The sequence below is a fragment of the Somniosus microcephalus genome, chromosome 10 (genome assembly GCF_052327205.1).
Source record: "Somniosus microcephalus isolate GS21.2 chromosome 10, FLI_Smic_1.0, whole genome shotgun sequence".
NCBI classification, from domain to species: Eukaryota; Metazoa; Chordata; class Chondrichthyes; order Squaliformes; family Somniosidae; genus Somniosus; species Somniosus microcephalus.
The window spans coordinates 134,542,415-134,563,864 of NC_140996.1; the positions used below are offsets into that span (position 1 = coordinate 134,542,415).

A 21,450-nucleotide genomic window follows, 5' to 3' on the forward strand; every position below is an offset into this window, starting at 1 on the left:
GCTAATGGAATAATTTCATGTAATTTGTAAAATAAGTGATGAGCTGAAGGAGAACCAAACTGCAAGTATGAATACTGGGAAAATGCAACCAAGATTAAAGTAAAATATATTGTCATGAATTTTTGCATATAGTTTTGCAAACTAATTATATATTTCTTAAATACTGCATAAGCAATAGCCATGCCCTTTTACAAGAAGATTTGTGTTGGCAGGCTATTCAACATGAGGGGCATCCTAACCAGAACCAATCTTGCCCTCGCTGAACAGTCACAGTGCACGTTCCCGTCAGTGGATAACATTCAGGCTGGGAAAGCTGAGCTGAATTCCGTCCTCCTTAAAGCACAAACGCTGAGGCCAATTGTATTTTCTCCCTTGCCTCCCCAGTCTGAGATCACGTAATTCTACACAGAACTAAACCTGGTATCATCTTGGTCTGTACAGCTCAGTACCACTGTGGGTCGTTCATTTACCTTCTGAACTATTGGGGCAATTTTGTTTTTTTTAAATGACCTGATCACTTCATAAAGCCTCTGGGGCAACCATTTTGGAATCCAGTTAGGCCATGCCATCATTTAGGTAGAATATTACCACAGTATTCCCTATATACCAATACCTTGTGGAACTAAAGCCTTCACCAAAAAACTTAATTTACTGAATGGGAGATATATTCTCTACCACCGCTACAAGTACAGGACTGGTATCTCGGTCACTATACCCCATTTAACTTAAAAAGTCATGCTTTCTTTCCTTGATTGTTTGCTTATCAATTGAGGCTAATCAGCCACTGTAAATGGCTATCAACATATAATTAACAGCTTGCAGTTACAAAGATGAGATTTTAATCTGATGTATGATCTGCTTTATATTGATGATGAGGTACTTTACCATTTATGTTCATAATGGCCCAGTAATTCCGGGCACAACGCGTGAGTACGGACGGGGTACTTGCGCGTGTGCCCGGAGGAATTGCCGGTTTTCAGCATGCACAGTGCATGCGCTGAAAACCGGCGTTTCCTGTCCTCTGACCCAAGGGGTTAAGAGGCAGAACGCGCGCAACTGCACAGGCAGCGCGTGCGCAGTGAAGTTCCTTTTTTTTTCCAGAGTTGCGCGTGTGTAAAGGCCTCCGGTCTTTACGCATTGAGAAACCACACGTAAGTACTTAGTTTTTCAGGTAAGTGGGCTTTTAGTACAATTGAGAATTTTTTTTTCCACAGGTTTGTTATTTTTAAAGAATTTACAGTAAGGTAAGTTTAGTTTTAGCCCCGATTTAAAAAAATTTTTTTTTTAAATTTAAAAAAAAATTTAAAAAAATTCACATTTTAAAATTATTGTTTAAAATAGTTTTTCCGAGTTCTTTATTGTTCATTTAAGTAGTGCAATGTTTTTTTAAATATTCTTTCAGGTTTAAGTAGTGTTTTGGGGCCAGGAGTTTTCATGAGTTTGACAGCTCTTTCTGTCAAACTCATGAATGAGTTTCCCCTCCCCTGATTGGCTGCACAGTGCTCACCTAATCCCAGCCGACACATCGCACTAACTACGCCGCTGGATTAGGTAAGCACATCGCGCCGACATCTGAACCGGGCCAGTGACAGGAAATGCAAGCAGGCCCGGGCTTCAGATGTCGGCGCGCAGGGTGAGTGCACATCGGGGGCTTGCACGCGCGGCAAGCACCCAATCCTAATTTCAGGGCCATTGTGTTTCATGATAGACTGAGCTAATGTATTATCCGAGAACCATTTTTTCCCAGTGTCACAGGTGGCAGTTCAGTTTCAGCAGGCAAGATTCCTTCCAGTGAGATTAGCTTGCCCTAAATAACTGGCCCATCAGCTAAAGTGCTACCTTGCACTTGCCCACAGATCCACTCTTAAAATTTAAAAGGATATAGTATTTTTAATGGATTAATATTTTTTGATGGATTAATTTTTTTTTGTTGGTGGAATATGAGGGGAAGAAGGAATGGTTGCGAAATTGACCCAAATGGTTGCTGGATTTTATCTTGCTCTCTTATAACGCACACCACCAGCACAAACCGCAAAGCACCTTGTCTTTAAAAGATGGCAAATGAAAACTTTTGCATTATTTTCAGGATTAGTTTAAGAATAGACACAACTATCTAACTCATTTATCCTGTTTAACTATTTTTGGGCCCCCAAATATTTTGGTTAAATTAAGTTTTGCTTTTTATTTGTGGAAAAAGTGGATCATACAGCAAATAAGTGCCAAGTGTAAATGTTCTGATGAATTCTTTAAGTTACAAGAACCATATTTGTGTCATATAACTCTGTTTGACAGCATCTAAAATGACAATCTAGAATCTGCATTTGGTATGAACAGTTTGTCCATCAAATGGTTGAGCTTCATTGTTTTCCTAAAAGTAATTGTGGGCAATTAATCTTAGTCACTGACATTGAGAAGAATCTATATCGAATTGTGATCAGATTTTGCAGATGACCATTCAAGAATTGATACTTTTCCTGAAAGTATAAAGGGCTGTTATCCAAACAGGAAAACATACTACTGTAGAATGCTGAATCTTAAAGTGTTCGTGCTGCATGATACTCCATGTGTGTGGATATTGGGTGAGGATCGAACAGGGCTCAACTGTGATGCCCTTGTGATTGAATAACCTAACACTTATTTTTGAGGCCACTTGGATGAGCTATCAGGATGACATCTGTAGAACTGTACCTCAGCAAGGAGTCAGTGTTTTCAAAGGAAGGGAGAAAGTAAGTAGGGGGAACTTGCTATGATAAAGTTTAGTTGTCACTTGTTTTTATGTGCCACTTGACATTCATTTATGTTGAATGAATGGGACTGAATACCTACCTTTTTTGGTATAATTTTTGAATATAATTAAGTTTCTGTATTCAAAGCTCTGTTTTTTGCCTTGGTGCATCTACTCGGCCTTTCTTGCAGAGCTGCTGTTTTCAAACAAGCTTTGGCGCAACACCACAGCTACCTAACATTTTACTTAGCGCAGGACTATTGTATACTTTACAGATTTCAATTTCTTCTTTCTAATTATAATTGGTTTTGGAAGTAGGTTTGTTGTCTTACCTCAAGTTTATTCCATTGGACTTTTCCCAAATTGTTTTTTCGTTAAGTTGCTGCTTGAACAGACATTCTTCCTTAAACAATCAGAGGATTGCCATTACCTGTTAACTAGCTGGGGGACTATTTGACTGATATTCCCCAAACAATGTTTCCTATTTCCATGCTCAGCCCAGAATTTGATTGAGCTGGCCTCCGTGTGCTAGTGCAGTAGAGGAACTGGGCTGTTTTTGGAGATTCGCTGAAGAGTTTCCAGTCTCGGTCAGATTATCTGGGTGGTGTTGAGCAGTAATTAGCCTTTCCAAAAGGTGTTGCAACCTGTCAATGTGAACAGAAAAACAATGGGATTCTGGCCGTTTGAGTTTGATATTGCTGTTGTATTGATAGTACTGTGTGCATGTGAATCTTGAGTGAGGACAAAATTAGGCTTGGCTGTGATGCCCTTGTGGTCAAATAACCTACGCAGACTCGTTGGTGTAGGAGAACCTCCTGTACAAAATGAAAGAAGTGCATGGTACAGCAGTGAACTGTAAGCACACTATTGCATCTTTTACTCTACCTGATCCAGAAGCTGGATGAGGAAAAGGCAGAGACAGAATCTGCTAAGTTGAGTTGTGCCTTAACCATGTTTTTAAAGACCACCTCAGGATGGATGATGGTATCTTAATTACTAAGGGAGTGGATGTGTGGTCCATGGTGATGAAAGGGACTGGATAGAAAATAAAGGAATTTAAAAAAAAAAAAAGAGATTTCTTAACCAGTTTAATTGGAAGTATCTGCGACATTTGGACATCTCTATATGTGCCAGTTTAATTTGAGATGGAGTGGCCAGAAAAGGGGAAATGATGACTTGGAAAAAGTGACCTGCGTCCTCCCACATTAAAGAAATGGCTGGAGCAATTCCAGATGTTAACTATATAGTTCTCCATTTTACAAGGAAAGAGTTATGGTGCGAATAGATCTAAAAGCCAAAATGGTGGTATTAAAGGTTTAACTTCCGGGGCACCACTAATATTGGAGAGGTTATTAGACAAAAGCAAATAGGTTACTGGTTGTTTTGCTGTAACCGATGAGTACTTAGTTCACATAATCTTAATCTTGGGAAACAAATTGCTCCATTTGGGGGGCGGTGGGGGGGAATGTATATGTCACTGTGGCTAAGGGGTGGTATAGTGGCAGAGTGCTGGTGTAGCATAGTGTGGAACATGGGTTTACAAATGTAATTTACTAAGGCACTGTATACCTAATCTGCGGTGTGGGGAGGTTGCCAGGTGCAGCCCAGTTGCCTCCTGCTGTAAACCTTTGAGTCTAAAAAATCGGGGCACAGGTTTTAATCTCTCCATTCTTCAGTAGCCCACAGACTAACTTAACAGCATGTGCTTATATACACAGCAGAGACAATGTTGAGTAGATGCAACTAGTTAGATAATTCATTTTTGTAATGGCTGCACAATTAGGTCGCTCCATTATTATTGCATATCCACCAACACGTGGCACAGGAAGGAAGGATAACAAATAATATTCTTTGAGCTGCTCTTATTCACAGAAACCCAAAAAGGACACCGGCAACTTTCTGGGAGCCTGTCTTGGTCATGGTTTGTGCCATGGAGAGGCCAGCAAGGCATGATGATGATTTTGGAAAATGTTAGCTGTGCCCTTGCATCGAAATAAAAGGAAACAGCAAATTTGACCCTTGTTGAAATTTTTTCACCAATCAGACTTTCTATGAAGAGCAAACATTTCATAAGCTAAAAAAAAATTCTTATCTGCCCTATTATTGAATTCTAGTAAAATAGCAAACACCTTAAATGATTAACACATTCAAAGTAAAATGCCCTTTTACATTAATGACAGATGGTTACGGATAATTTTCTTGATTGTTACTTGACCATCTATTAAAATGTTTTTTTAATTGCTGCAACATATGTGCAATGGCTAATACTGAAGAATTTATTGATCCATATTGTATGGATCAACTTGGTGTTGGTGAATTGCTGCTAAGAATCTAGATTCTTGCAACCCACTTCCCTTGGAAAAGGCTAGCTTTTTTATGGGGATGTCATTGCTATGAATGCAGATTTTTCTGTAGTCCTGTATGGCTCTCTTATTCTGTCTTTTTTTTTAAGTAGAAATTTGTAGAGAATCATTTTTGCAAGTTCAAATGATGTGTTTTGAAATATAAAATGATAAATTCCATACTCTAGTATGATTAACCCAAATATAGTAGTATTATAATGCTTTGGATTTATTCATCCATTGTTTTGCTTACAAGATAAGTGACTACACTTCCCAATAATTCATCATTTGTGAACTGCTTTGATATGTTTCTGGGATGTGTGAGGAAGTGCTACGTTAATGCAAGTTCAGACTCTCGCTACACTCTGGTATTTAGGAAATGTGATATTACTTGACCAGGTAGTTACATGACACCTTACATTACCAAGCTGATTGGAGACTTTTGTTTGAATTTTTTATTGTAGTGATGATTAATTATAAATGCTATTTTGCTATCATATGTTCAAATGATTCTGTCTCAGGCTCCTCCCATAATGGCTTACCCAGCAACAACACCGACAGCAGTGATGGGATATGGCATGGTAAGTGTTTCAAACAACATGAATTCTAAACTGAAGAATTATATTTCCTACTGGAGAATTAGTAAGAATTCCCTAATAGCACAGACATTATTAATGTTTGCATAATGTAAAAATGTATCCAGCATTCTTTACTTGATCTCCATGTAGCTCAGTTCACCAGTGAAATGCTATTAATATTGGATTGTAACTCCCCTCCCACCCCATATATAAAAGGTACCTCTTCAGGTGATCTTAGTTTCTTCTCATCTTCGAATGTTCCTCCAACTTGCCCACGTTGGTCAAAAAAAATTAAATGATGATTGCATTGCCAAAGTATTCTCACCTGTTCCAAGTAGCATAGTATTTCAAGTGAAAGATGTTTGTCTTCTGCTGTCATGGCCAAATCATTAACCTTATGCCATGTGAGTTCTCAAAGAACTTGCTTGCAGATGTCCTATCTTTTCCAAAAGGTCCACCCTCGCCCTCATGAGAAAATTAGTGGTATATCAAGACCCATTTCATGCAACATGCTGTTGGGATACAGGGATTATTTTTTTATCCTGTCAGATGTAGTTACAGTAGGTTCATATTAGCATATTGATTCAGTAAGTTTTATAATAATTGTAGTGAAGTATTGTGAAGGAGTGCTGAATTCAAGGGGTTGGAGACCATATGATGGATTACTAAATGGGTGAATACAAAGCGAAGCTTTCCCAATTTCAAAAGCACTAAAAAAAATTCAGTGTGCTTTGTGCATTTTATTGTAATATTTAAGCTATAAACAGTGTGTTTTAAATGCTGCTGAATTTAAGTAATTTTCGTATCTGTTGTAGGGAAATAATCTGCTTACTTGAAATGATTTTTCATGTTTTTTTTTCTTCCCTAGCCACCTCCAATGGGAACTATGCCTATGATGACACAACCAACAATGATTTACACCCAGCCAGTCATGAGACCATCAAACCCTTTTAGTTCTGTACCTGGTGCACAGGTATTAATTTATTTTTAAGATGTCTCATGGGGATTGAAATATTTTTGAAATTTTTCATGATTTAAAGAGAGTGAACAGATAAAAGAAGTGTTTTGTAATGTATTCTGTAGGAATGCTGTGATGCTTGCCTTTGAGTTTGTCTTAAAGTCACAGTGACAGTTTAAAATGCCAATGAAAGTATTTGTATGACTGAGCCATGTTACTTCTATTAATGAGTTGACACAATTTAAAACCAGCTGCAGCATTGCATATTTTTTTTGCAATTTGACCATTAATTAACAATTTTTACTTTGCCATTGGTTTACAGTGACTGGATAAGTCAAATTCCATGTTTATTGCATGGGGTTCTGGGATTTTTATCTGAGGATCACATTCCACAATTCCGTGTATTTTTCCATGAAAGTAGAAAACCAGTGACTATTGTATGCTTCAGTTTATGTTGTGTAATATGAGAAATCTTTGTACTTGGTGCTTTTTCACAGCAAATTGAAAAAACTCACTTTCACTTGTATTTAAACTGAGAATGTATGTTTTAGGAAGGTGTGAGGGGCGGTGGGAGATAAGTGAAAAGACTATCTGCAATTTTCTAATCCGCAATTTCTTAGTCACTCCAAGTCTTGGCCTGATGTACACCAAATCTTGTGTATCTGACCCTGGATAGTCTGACTGCTTTACTACTTGACAGGACCTGGGACTCTGCTACCATTAAGTGTAGCTAAGAACATTTTGAAGTCAGTTTTTATTGCCAGTTTAAAAACCTAGCTTTTTTAGGTGTTTTTCAGTTTTTAATTTTAGTATCAAAAACCAGAAGAGAATCGGGAGCGGGGGGGGCGGGTGGAAAGCAGGAGTATGTGATTGTAGGGTGTGATTTACTATACCCCTACCCTCACAACTCAAGTCACTTGGGGTGGGGGGAGTTGGGAAATTCCTCTTCTACCCTGAAGCAAATCAAAAATGAATTCCAGCAGACCAGTACCATGAGACACATTGCCCAATATCCCACCTACTCCGTATACGCCACTGCCAGTACTTCATCCAGCTCCTTTCGACCGCTTGCAGTGAATCCACGTGAACTGGGAACTTGGAGGCTGAAAGCTTTATCATCAGTGGTGGGGCAGAGATGGATGGGCAGGATACACAGGAGGCTGGACTCAATAGAAAAGAGCATTCTGGAGGTGATATAAGGCTGAAGAAGATTGCAGAAATTGGGTGGGTGAGGTCAGGGAGGTATTTATAGACAAGGATGAAGACTTTAAATATAATCTATTGCACAATATGGAGCCAGTGTAGATCAATGAGGGTGGGTGGCAGTAGTAGCCTTGATGATGGATGGGATTGATTATATTAACTGTGCTGTGCTCATCCTCCTTAGTTTCATTCCCATTAACACCCTTTAAGGTACGAAGCTCTTCCCTGACTGTCCTCTTGCAGTTATGGTGCTAAAATAATTTCTTCTGTTCCTTCCTTTCTGACTTTCTTTTTGATCCATTTTTGAGTCTATGCTTGCTACTCTTAGGTATGTATAATTGTAGCTGCTCATTAAACAGCATTAATTGACCAAGGTACTGATTGTTGTTCCTTTCCCTGTGGCATGACTGGGAACTTGTGTCCTGCTATTTATGTTGTAGCAGAACAGGATGTTAGTGTGCCACAGTAATTGAGTCACCGATGTTTTCAAAAAGTTTATGGCAGAAACACTTGTATAAAAATTATTTTTTGTGCCAATTTTCTTCCCTTTTTTTCCTCTTTGTGATTGTTTAAATAAATCAACTCCTGATGTGTACAGTTCTATTGGTGCCCGTCACCCTCCATTAGCTTGTCCAAACTGTCTTCATGTGGGAACCTGCACAGTAAGTTATTTAATGATAGACAGAATCACTGCCAATCCCAGTCATGGGCACTTTCCAGCAAGAGCCACAGGATTAGAAACCCTGATTTTTTTTTTTTCCCCCTTTTTAAGACGAGTAACCCTACTGCCATCCTGGTTGATATCAAGCTTATTCTGCACAGACCAGGGATTGAATCTGAGACTTTCTGTTCTGTATGGCTCAGTTATACATGGCCTTTATCAACCGAGACACTGGTGGAGCCTGGTAATTGCATTTAAGATCCCAGTGCTGTCTTAATTCAAAGTCTGTATTTTGCTTTGTACTATTATAGTTGTAAGCTGGTAATGGTCTTGTATTGTTCACATCAGTATATTGTGCATTGTTGAGTTTTTGTTTCTCGGTTGGTTTATATTAAATTTGCTCAATCTCACAGTTGAAAACAATTGACAAGAACAGACTAGGTGAAATTGGCCTCATTTTTGTTGTTTCTGGGGCAGCTTCTAAGCTTAGCTATGTACAGGTATCACCATTTATACAGTATGGCTGAGCTTACTATGTCGGAAAGTACCATTGTCTAGTGCTGCCTGTTCAAACTCCAGTAACATACTACTGGTACTGGCATGCAGACATGAACTAATTGTTTCAGGATTAAAATTGTTTTCTTCTGCCTAAGTGAGCCCAACTATATTTCTCGCCTACAGATTAGTAGTCTGCTTTCTCAAGTTTGGTCTATAATGTTCTGTAGAAGTAGTGTTTTATTACATGTGATTTTGGAAATCAGTTTTGACATTGTTCCATATTTTGGGGTAAAATCCCACACACAATCCTGTGTAAGAATGTTACAACAGCGTGGTCACAGTCCAGCAGCTGCTGTAGAAAGCTATAAAGCATACTAGTGTAGGGGTAAATTTATTCAGGATCTTAGTTTGACCATGAATTGAAATGCTATTCCCAATAAAGCAGTATTGTTTTGCACAAAGTAATGCTTATATTTGAAGTCCATTCAATAGTCACACAACGATTAATAACAAGACACAGCAATAGATTGTTAGATGTTCTAGGTTTAAGATTTGAATTGTACATTGACTTGCATAAAATTTAGGAAACTGAGTTTTAGGATCTTAATTAGCATACAGGTTTTGCTTAAATGAGATGGCCTTTTTATGTCAATACATCTACATGCTTGTTGTTGAGTTAGGGATTCTAGTTAGTGTTGCTGGCGTTTTATAGCAATTTATACTGAATGTGACATAACTGAACAGTGGTGATGGGCATTTTAGGTTTCACATTGTGGTAGATGCAGCTTTAATCCTGCATTTCTCCAGACAGAGTGCCCAAGCTCTGCGGGGCTTTCTGTGTGGCAAGAAACAAAGTGTGCTTAATGAGTGGGGTTAAATGTGTAATGTAATTAATAAATGGTGAATCCAGCAATTGATAATGAGCCAATGATGCATCGTGCTAGTGCACTAAACGAGTTGCACCAGAAATTGTAGACATGAGTTCGTCTTGAAATTTACAGATGAAACATTGCAAACATTTCTTTAGTAAAGTTTTTTTTCTCCAAAGATTGAAATATAAAATAAGGAATTTAAAATGATCAATTGGCCTGTAAAATTAATTCCCTTCATAGACCACATACAATTTGCACCGCCATGGATCTTGTCCAAAATGCTCAATGTTCTGAGAACAAACTGCAGATTAAAAGCTGCAAGAAAAGCTCTAAAAATGTCTTCCTCAATCCTGGAAAGTAAGCAACTGAAGATTTTATTACAATGTTACAATGCACACTATTCACATGATCACTTACATTCCACGATGGCAAATCTATAGTCCCACCAGCATAGGAACCATTGTGTTCTGTGAAATATTTGATTGCTGTGACCCACCTTCTCTTCCTTGATCCCATTCCCACTAAACTGCTGATCACTTGGCTTCCCTTCCTGACTCCCATGTTAGATGATATTGTAAATAGTTCCCTCTCCTCGGTTACTATCTCCCTCCCTTTCAGAACAGCCATTATCACCAATTGCCCTTGACCCCTCTGTCCTTGTAAACTATTGCCCCATCTGCAATCTCCCTTTCTTCCAAAGTCCTTGAATATGTTTCCCAAATCTGTGCGCATCTTTTGCACAACTTCACGTTTGACTCTCTCTCCCCGATCCTGCCCTAATCAGTCACAAATGACATCCTCTGTGACTGTGACCATGGTGCATTTCCCCTTCCCATCCTCATCAACCTTTCTGCAGCCTTTGACATGTTCAACCACACCATACTCCTTCAACGCCTCTCCTCTTATCCAGCTCAGTGGGACTGCATATTTGCCTATCAAACCATAGCATCTCCAAAAATGGCTTCTTTCCTTCCCCCCCCCACCCCACCCCGCACTGTCGCCTCAGGAGTCCCCCAAAGATCTATTCTTGGCTCGTATTTGACCCTGAGATGATCATCCCATATTCGCTCCATCACAAAGACTGCCTGCTTCCACCTCCATAGCATTGCCCACTTCCATCCATGTCTCAGCCCATCTGAATCTCTGACGTTGTCACCTCTAGACTCGACTGTTCCAATGCTGCCCTGACTGATCTCCCATGGCCTGTAAAGTTCAGCTCATCCAAAACTCTGCTGCCCACTCTTTGGCTCAGCATTCATTTTTGTCTCATAACACTTGTGAAGCTCTTTGGGACTTTTTCTATGTTAAAGGTGTTATATAAAAATGCAAGTTGTTGTCGCTTTGATCTATTCATATTCCCTTCAAAACCATTCTTAAAGAGTTGATCAATGTAGCATTAATTGCTTTTGCTTGGAATCTTCTGCATAACTTTCCTACTTTATTTTCTTCCTCCTGCACCACATACAACATTGTCCAGTCAGGAAGGTGGGCAGCAGCTCATCTTTTTCTCTGGTGTATCTCTTCAATTTTATTTTACTTAATGACTTTCCTGACATGGTACATTAAGGTGCTGTTTAAATGCCTTTCCCCCTCTTGGAAAATCTGATTTAGAAAAGTAAATTATGGACTTCAAATCTATCAAAAATTGAACAGTTCATGCATTTCAAACAGCCAAATGCTAAATTGTAAGTTGGTACTGGTACTTGTTTGATGACCAAGTTTAGGAATGAAACTTCGTATTGTATATATTTTGCATCAATATTTTGATGGTAAAAACTAGCTACTTCTGTGCTAACACCTTTTGCTTAAATTACAAATAATTCTGCTTAAAAATTAGTTCATAGCAGCTGAAACCTTTTTCTTAGTTCTTAAACTGGCAAATGATTTTAAAAAATTAATCTGTATATAATTGAATCTTTGCAAATGTTTCTGTCATTGCTAAAATGTCAGCCAATTTCTGCATTGCTGTCACTGAATTCCTATGTTCTATTCTTCGCATTTTCTGCTTTCACTTTCTTTCTTCGCTTTCTGAAATAGTTGCCTACAGCCTCAAGTCCTTCTAGTCAAAGTCCTCCTAGAGCTCCTGGAAAGGATCCGTTTGCAGAGCTCTCTCTCAAGGACTTCTTGTAGAACAGACAAGGTATTCATGGTGTAATACGTGTGTGTATGTTTGTGTATGCTATGTTGAGCAAAGTTCAGAATGGTCCATAAAGCCATCAAACAAGGCCAGCTACGTTAGCATTGCTGTTAGTTTGCTGAAGCATTTGGTTATCCTGCGAAAGTGTGTCAAAACAGTACTGTGATTGCATGGATATCGTGGTGTAGTTGTACTTTGTAGAAATTTGTGATGTCGTTAGTTTACTTTTATGTATGGTGTGTGTGTATGCACTGATTCGCATGCAACCTTTTTCTTTTGTGGAGATAATAACTCGACAAACCAATTCTGACATGAAATGGGTCCTGTTGGTCAATTTAAACGTAGGTTTATGTTTAATTTTCCACTGTAGAAGTTACTGTCCCGTAACCTGAAAAAGCTTCAAATACATCTTAGAAAATTGTACAAAAGGTTTTCAAATGCACATAATAGCATCTGTTGATGCAGTGGTGTCTCGATTAATCTATAGCACGATTAACAGAGAAAGTTTATAACTGGGACTCTGGACAGTTGTTCATCCAGAAATAGGTCTGTAATGCAGTTCACTTTTTTTAAATCACTAAAGTTCTTGCTGTTATATTCTTATGTTGGACACACCTGTAACTCCTTTTATTCTCTTCTTTCACACATTGCCTGTAGAACTGTATTCTACACTGGTCAACATAGATATGAATACCTGGTTCAGAATATTATATGTAAAAACTGACTTGTAATTGAAAACTTGATTTTGATTGAGGAAATTGTGTTTAGGATGGACTGTAATTTGATTTTTAAGGAAACATAAAGGTAATTTTTTACTGTACAGAAATCTTGTTGTCTAATAGATCTTATTACCTGAAACTCTTAAGCTATTTTCTGTTTTGTCTTTTTTTCCAGTTGCAGTTTATGTAATGGCATCAAATGGATCCATTCTGAGAAGATAAGTGCTAAGCAGCAAATTTTATTCTTCATGCAAAATACTCGCTGTTTATGAAACTATCTTCCATAAGGATGACCTCAGTATGGATAATAAACAAAATGGCAGAATGACCAAGATGGAAGGTTTATTGGAAAGCAAATGTTGATATATAAACTTCAGCAGCAGATGGAAAGGCTTTATTTTGATGATGATGGGTGATGACTGATTCAATCATGATTTTAAACTGTTCCAACCAATAATGCTCTACAGTACAGCGACGAATTATGTTCTCATGCTGAGTGAAACTTTTATTGATTTAGAAATGACGGCTTGAAGAACGAGTGAGATTTGCGACTATATATGATCAGAGCTGCTGGATTGTAAATTATCAGGATTTGGTGAGGTATTCTTTGAAAAGCAGCAGTAAATTATGTAAACTTTTGTATGTTCAAGCAACCGTTTTTCTTTCACCATCACAAAATAATCATGCTAAAATTATTAATTTAGAATTTTACTTTTTATTCAAGTTTGCAGTAGACATTCCTTGTGTACTATATTTATTTATGACCGTCAGATTAAGTAACAATATTGCATCAGATGCTTCCTGTGAGGATTAATATGGATGTGCATGGTTCATCAGTTGGATGAAAACATGAGTTTGAATGAAAAATGCAGTTAATTGAAAGATGGAGCACTAAATATTCTACAAATCAGTTTACTTATCCCTAGTACAATTATTTGTAGGCAGAATCACAATCTTACGTTTATATGGGATTTAGAATGAATAATGTATTAATCAATGTAGTTAATTCTGTGCCTAGGATTTTGCAAGGGAACAGTTATTGACTCGCAAAGCACTACATTTGTATTTTGGCATTAGCATAAATGGGAATGCCCTTTTATTGCTCTATGCTCAGCATGTCATTATTTTACATCCAAGTTTTATGCTGCCTTTCCTGACTAGAATGTAAAGAATTGCCTTCAGTTCACAAAGATCCTCTACCTCCATAGAACTCCAAATCATATGCAGATCTCAGAACACTAGAAATATTTGTTTAAAGGTCCACACATGGTGTCTTCACTGGTTGGTTCTGAGAAGACTTGTTTACACAAAGTTGGATATGAGGGAATAGTTTCTGTGTAGAATTTTTTTTTAAAGTAAAGCAAGATAAAGAATAACACGATAAAGCGCTGTTGATCGGTGCTTCATTGTATATAACATAAACTCTGTCCACATCAGTGGTGTGAAGGATAGTTTGAGCTTAAGGCAATTCAGTACACGAACTTCGCAAAATTTTGCTGCATTGTCTTTGCAGAATATATTTTGTTTAAAAGAAAAATGTATGTTGGGAGAAAATTGGTGGATTTTCAAATAAAGAGCAGCTTTCACTGAAATGTTGTTGCCAGCTAGGACCAAGTTATATCTCTTGATTCCAAAAGATCCTGTGCATGGATATAACAACTCTGCATTATTTAATAAAATAATTAAGCTGTTGTAGGTAAGCTGTTATGTCAACTCAATCTTTTTGAATATTGGAAAGGCTTTGCTACCAGAAATGATATTTTTGTTCATTTGTACAATTATTTAAATTTTTTGTCTCTTTCAAAGATAATCAAAGCTGTACAGGATTTATCAGAAAATATGGATATCAATAATATCAAAAAAGTTTCTATTTGTTTGTAGTGGAATGCTTTTTAGAGCCCAGTATTATTTGCTGCAAAAAGCATACTCCGTCAGAGGTCAGTTGATATTGATTGACTTTTGAAATGAAAAAAAACCCAAAAGGGGGCACGGTGGCATAGTGGTTAGCACTGTTGCCTCACAGCGCCAGGGACCCGGGTTCAAATCTGGCCTCGGGCGACTGTCTGTGTGGAGTTTGCACATTCTCCCCGTGTCTGCGTGGGTTTCCTCCGGGTGCTCCGGTTTCCTCCCACAGTCCAAAGATGTGCGGGTTAGGTTGATTTGGCTATGATAAATTGACCCTTAGTGTTAGGAGATTAAATACGTGGGGTTACGGGGATAGGGTGGGATATGTGTCGGTGCAGGCTCGATGGGCCGAAATGGCCTCTATCTGCACTGTGGGGATTCTGTGATTCAGTTGCAGTAAACCTTTCAACATAAAATTGCTGCTGTCTTAACATTGGTTCAGAGAGTTGTACAAAGATTTTGCATTCTTTATCTTGTGATTTCTGGGAGTATCTTGGGAGTACTTCTGCTCCAGGACAGTTGGCAGGATGTAAATCTTTCACAGGGTAGGCCATGTCTGACTAATCTAGCTGAATTTTTTGAGGTGGTCACTAACATGGGAATGTCTATGAATGTTCCAGAAGGAATTTGATAAGGTTCCGCACAAGAGATTATTAGCAAAAATGAGAGCGCAAGGAATTGGAGGTAACCCTGTGACGTGGGTTGGTAATTGGCTGGGAGGTAGGAGAGACAGAGTAGGAATAAAGGGGATGTTCTCTGATTGGCAGGATGTGAAGTTCCCCAGGGATCTATACTGAGGCCTTGCCTTTTCACCACACATTAATGACTTGGATGAAGGAATAGAGTGTTGTATATCCAACTTTGCAAATGACCCTAGGTTAGGAGGCACAGTAAGTTGTATGGATGGGAGCAGGACATTACAATGGGACACAGACAGACTGTGAGTGGGCAATGTGGAGAAGTGTGAGGTCATTCATTTTGGATCCAAGCAAGACAAATTGGAATATTTTCTTAATGGTGAGAGACTAATAGCAGTTGAGGAGGAACCATGTGCACAGATCACTAACTGCTAGTACACAGATACAAAAAGTAATAAATAAGGCAAATGGAGTGTTGGCCTTAAACTCAAAAGGGGTTGAAATTCAAAAGGGAGGAAGTTGTACTTCAGCTGTACTGAGCCTTCGTCAGAACTCTTATCTAGAGTGCTGTGTTTAGTTTTGAGCACCGAAACTCATGAAAGATATACTGACCTTGGAGGGAGTCCAGTGTGGATGCCCCAGAATGGTACCAGGGCTTAGTGTTAAATTGAGGACAAGTTGCATAAACTTGGCTTGTATTCCCTTAAGTTAAGATGGTTTAGAGGTGTTTGTTTAAAATGCTAAAGGGATTCTATAGGGTAGATACAAAGAAACTCTCTTCTCTGGTGGGGGACTCCAGAACAAGATGGCAGGAGTTTAAGATTAGAGCTAAGCCATTTAGGAGTGAAATCAGGAAGCACTTTTTCTCACAAACTTGGTTGAAATCTGAAATTCTCTCCCCCAAAATGCTGTGAATGCTGGGTCAATTAAAATTTTCAAGACTTGAGTTCGATAGATATTTATTAGGTAAGATTATCAAGGATATGGAGCAACGGTGAGTAAATGGAGTTAATGTCCAGATCAGCCATGATCTAACAGAATGGCGGAACAGGCTCAAGAGGCTGAATGGCCTACTCCTGTTTTATGTTCCTATAGTCCATGCTGCTCCCTCTCGGTACAAAACCCTTTATTTCCCTCCCCTCTTCTCACACTACTAACTGCAGGCTAATGGCCTGCTTCCAGACAATTATCAATGTTGCTTTGACCATAGAGATTGGAAGTGTGCAAGAGTGGCTCATTGACAATTCTGCTTTATTCTTAAATTTTCTTTTTTATGATTCAAGCTGAGGTTGGAAACTGTGAGTGAACATTTCCTAAAAGTATAATGAAGTGAGTCATTTGGTGGACAGCTAAAATTTGATGCTTTGTATGTGATAGTACTGGTGTCTACTGATTTGATGTTAGTTTTACTATGCTTTACAACTGAACATATCAGCAATCAGATCGTTACCATAAGATTTTTTTTCTTTGAATATACCTTTACTTCACCACCCACTATTCCCTGGCCAAGAGCATGAATAGAAGATATGCCACTTTGCTGTGTGACTGGTTGCAATGTGAGACTTTTTGGCAGGGCAAGGGAAAGAGATCAGTGTGTTTTTTTGCTTCTTTCTGGGGTAGTGTCTTCCCTCCATTTGGTACTTCCACTAGTAGTCCAGTAATAATATCCTTTGCCTTACAAATTTCAGTGCTGCTTATTATTGCTCGTCAACTAATTTCACGGTGGCATAGTGGTTAGCACTGTTGCCTCACAGCGCCAGGGACCCGGGTTCAAATCTGGCCTCGGGCGACTGTCTGTGTGGAGTTTGCACATTCTCCCTGTGTCTGCGTGGGTTTCCTCCGGGTGCTCCGGTTTCCTCCCACAGTCCAAAGATGTGCAGGTTAGGTTGATTTGGCTATGATAAATTGACCCTTAGTGTTAGGGGATTAAATACGTGGGGTTACAGGGATAGGGTGGGATATGTGTCAGTGCAGGCTCGATGGGCCGAAATGGCCTCTATCTGCACTAGATTCTGTGAATTCTGTGAACTAATTTCATATATGTGGGCATGACTGTGTATGGTAAATGAATTATGACATTAATCGAGTGGAACTTAAGATTGAAAAATTCTAGAATTTTCTATATCTGAATCACCGTATGTTGACAAAACTAGTGCATAAAATTCTACTTGCGAAATCTTGCCTTGTTACAAATTTCAAAAATACATGATCTGACTGATCAATTTGAGATTGTCAGTAGAAAAGCGAAGTTAGCGGTGTTCTGGGCTCAGTACCAGGCAGATGAAATATTTGAGTAAAATGCAGTCTTTCTTATGTTCCCTGATCCTCCACCCCCATCCCATAATCAGTTTGTCATTTAAGTTTCTTGTATCACACACACTTTTCAATTTAGACAGCAGCATCTCTCTACTTTCCCAACATCCCAGCTGACAATTTGTGTGGAGGATTGAAGCTGCAAACATGCCATTAGGTCTCTTGCAAAAACACAGTTTAACTGGAAGATGAAAATGCTTTGTGTTTGAATATAACTAGCTCTGCCATCTGCAAGGGCCCACCTTGACTGCCTGATTCAGTGTAGAAATGAACATAAACATATTGGTCAAATAATTTGTTAGGGTTTTGAAGTGTTTTAAATTCTGAATATTTGCTCAAAATTTAAACCATAGTCTGATGACTTCATTTTCATAAACGGTGCTAGGCTAAATGGTATACAGAATAAGCAGCAACTTTCGTGTGTATGGAAAGATCATTTGGTAACAGTCAAGTTTGACTGCCTGTTTAGAGTTGCCATCTTCGTCGTAATGTCTGTGGCTACTTGACACATTACCTCATTTATCAATCTCTCTAAGGAGGAAAATGAAGGTGCCATCAGCACTAGAATGTATTGCATACAACTTGCTGGTTTTGGTGTAAATGATTCAATAACTTAAGCATTTGTAGACTGTTCTTTTACAAATGTATTTAATCCATGATACAGCAGAAATTATACCTTAAACCAATTTTTTCAGTATGGTGGTAATTAAATTCATGACTTTGACTATAACATGTTGGCAGCTAATTGAACAAAATTGTGAAATAAGAACAGAAAATGCTGGAAATACTCAGCAGGTCAGGCAGCATCAGTGCAGAGAGAAACAGAGTTAACGTTTCAGGTCGATGGCCTTTTGTCAGAATTTTAAAAGAAGCAGCATATGGCTATTGAAAACTGCTTGCTGCAAAGAAGGTGTTGAGTGGCTGGCATTTATAAAACATACATGTTTAGATTTTAATATAAATGTATTTGAGAACGATGTATGTGTTTGAACAGGATCAGCATCTTTTCTTCCCCTGCTTCAGAGGAAGTGACTCATGCTTGGGTGTATGATTCCCTGAGGGTTGGCATCTTTTTAGTATCTTGTTCAAACGGTCATTCTTTATGTGCATGAGCAAAGCACAAGTTTTGACAGACTACTCAAACATGGGGCATTATTTCCAAGCCTAAACCTGCTCTCTTCTGACATCCATACAAATGTATTTCCAGCAGAGGTCACTAAATTACAATCGCGCAGAATTGTACTTCCTCCCCAGACATCAGGGGCTAAAATTGGGAGAGTGAACAAATAGTACTTGGCCTCTCCACCCACAGATGTTCATTCCCTTGAATTATATGGTCTTGGACAATAATGAGTATTAGATTCTTTTCATTCTATATAAAGAGCCTTTCTGTTCTGTAGATTGACACTAATATGAGATACTTTTCCATAAACAAAGTGGAGGGATAGTAAGAGCAAAAGCTTCAGCACTTCACCTGGATATGCCAGAAATAAAACATTGGTCAGCATATCCTGCTGACTTCTAGTGAAATTATTTCTATATTCACTGTATCCTTACTCCTATGTGCATACAGGAACAATTCTGATCCAAGTTGGCAGTGCAACATTGCGTGTGCTCTTTCGCTCCCCCCCCCCCCCCGCCCCCACCCCCCTCAGCATACTACAAATGGAAAAAATTCCAAGTATCTTGCCTTTAAATGAGAGCACAATATTATTAATTCTTTGGGATGCTTCTGAGAGAGAGATTATAATATGCTATATAAATAGATGCTCTTTGCTTTGCTGCCTATTTTAAAAAAGTATCTACTTGAAGTATTGCCGTGTCCTTGCTCTTCTGTGCTGTCATAAAGAGGAATTCCCATAGTATGGGAGCAGTGCACCATATACCTTATGGCAATGTCTACTACAAAGTGTTTCTCACATATCCTTCGAAGTGGAAATAGTTTAGCATGCACTGGGTTTGGATTATTGCCTTAATATTTCTCACTGTAGCCATTAGCCATTTTGAATTGTACACTAAAATTCTTATCTTTGAATATAAATAATGCATTGTAATTGATATTTGGATGCAGATTTCTCATACTTTTGCATCACCATGTGGATTTTTTCAAAAATAAAGCCAGTTATGTTTCATAAGACCTGTGGTGTAAATGAAATGTTTTAAAGTCCTGAGCTCATCAAAGTTTTGTGCAAGAAGTTGAAATGTTTAGTGGGGCGAATGTGCTGCTGTTATCACCCAATATTTTATTCTGGATACTGCTTGTAATTTTAAGAAAACCGGAATCCAGAATGAGGAAATATCAGTTAACCTATCAAGATCGGCGCTATCCTTCGGCTCTTGTATGTTTATTGTAATTTATTGCATATAATTCAATAGAAGTTTGTGTTTTTTTTTTAAGTAACTGTCCTTATTTCTCTGACAGCCAAACTGCAATACCTAATTCTGCGTTTGTTTGCTGTTTTAAATTTAAACTAATTTGACTTAATTCTGATCTTTTATTAAATAAAAGTGAAGGCAGCTATTGATGAGATGCTATAACACCTGATAGAGAACAATAAACCTTGTGTTTTGGTCTAAATATGTCAATACTGGAGCATCAACTCGGATTCACAAAAAATGTGAAGAGTCTTTATAAAATACTGCCAGCTTATTTTGTGGGGAGAAATTGGTTAATAGTTTTTGAAGTGGTACTTTTTTTGCCAACTGCACTTGAAGCTGGATGAAATTTGAGTTACATGTCAGTTTGTTAAAAATAAACTATTAAATATAACTTTCTATTTAACAATTTAAAAGTAAAAATTGATGAATTGTAAAAATAGTGGATACTCTCATGCCTGCTGACATTGAAGCATGCAGTCTTCAGGTGAGAGCCTCGACAGTGAGATACCAGTGCCCCAGAACAACACAGCCACATGAGTCACTAGCTTCAGGAAGAAGAAAGAATATAATAGCTAACAACTTTGTATTTTAATGCATGGGTTTCCTCTTTGTGATATATAAATGTGTATTAAATATACAAAATGGCTTGTATAAAAGCAGCTTAATCCTGAAGCTCTAAAGCCTCCACTAATTGAGATACTTACCTTTTTTATGCTTTCAGTATTGGAACTGAATTGCAATATGACTTATATCAAATGTGCACTATTTAATCTTGGTACAGAAAATCAGTACCTTTTTAACCCTGTACATTTTTACAAATTTGTTACCCATTGCAGAGATTTCGTTATTCTAAAATCAAAACTGTTTAATCTGTACTGATTTTAACAGCCTGTAGAAAATTGATGTGTTGTAGCCTCACTGATGTCGAAATGAGATGTTTTGGTCACTACCTTGAAATGACTTTGCAGCTGAGGTGGAAGGTGCTTAAGCCAGTAGCGATCTTCACAGATTCAAAGCACTTAACAAGAGGACAATTATTTATAAGATCCAAGTAATTAGGTTTCTGATTGAGTAATATTTCCTTTAGTTTACAAAACAGACTGATTGCCTACAGGTGGTGAATTTACATGTATGAATCAATTGCAAGGCCAGATCACCCTATCAGGTAGAGTTCTCCTGACTATTTAACCTACCAGAGGCTCTTGAGTTTGATCTTGAAGGCTGCTGGAAGTACAGAAAGAATCGAGAACCTTGAAGACTGCTACACACACTGACTGCTTGTAGCTAACTCTTGTTGAGTTTTAGGTAATGACACTGGAAGAATTCCACAAGCGAGAGAAGTCATGTGTGGAGCTTTGTCACTAGTATCCTAATAGATCTTTTTGCATCTGTACAAAATTTTGAGGTACAGCTGCAGTAGTTCTTGTATTTCTGGTTCGGATATGGAGATCTGGCTTGAATCCCTAGTATTAAGAATTGGGATCTGCCACAAAAAGCTACTTGGGTTCATTGGTGTTGGGTA

At 38.2% G+C, this 21,450-nt stretch overlaps 1 protein-coding gene across 17 annotated transcripts in view; it reads left to right on the forward strand.

The window, feature by feature from the left end:
* picalma (phosphatidylinositol binding clathrin assembly protein a) overlaps nucleotides 1-19,684 on the forward strand; it is a 140,601-nt gene extending 120,917 nt beyond the window's left edge. For 16 of the 17 annotated variants that reach the window (XM_085998822.1, XM_085998820.1, XM_085998825.1 and 13 more), the window contains 4 exons: nucleotides 5,589-5,648; nucleotides 6,514-6,618; nucleotides 11,875-11,977; nucleotides 12,869-19,684. In XM_085998822.1, coding sequence (XP_085854948.1) covers nucleotides 5,589-5,648; nucleotides 6,514-6,618; nucleotides 11,875-11,967 — 258 coding nt within the window. In that variant the 3' untranslated portion in view covers nucleotides 11,968-11,977; nucleotides 12,869-19,684. The remainder of the gene's footprint in view (nucleotides 1-5,588; nucleotides 5,649-6,513; nucleotides 6,619-11,874; nucleotides 11,978-12,868) is intronic. The other variant, XM_085998826.1, reaches the window with a different exon arrangement.
* Nucleotides 19,685-21,450: the final 1,766 nt, after the last annotated feature.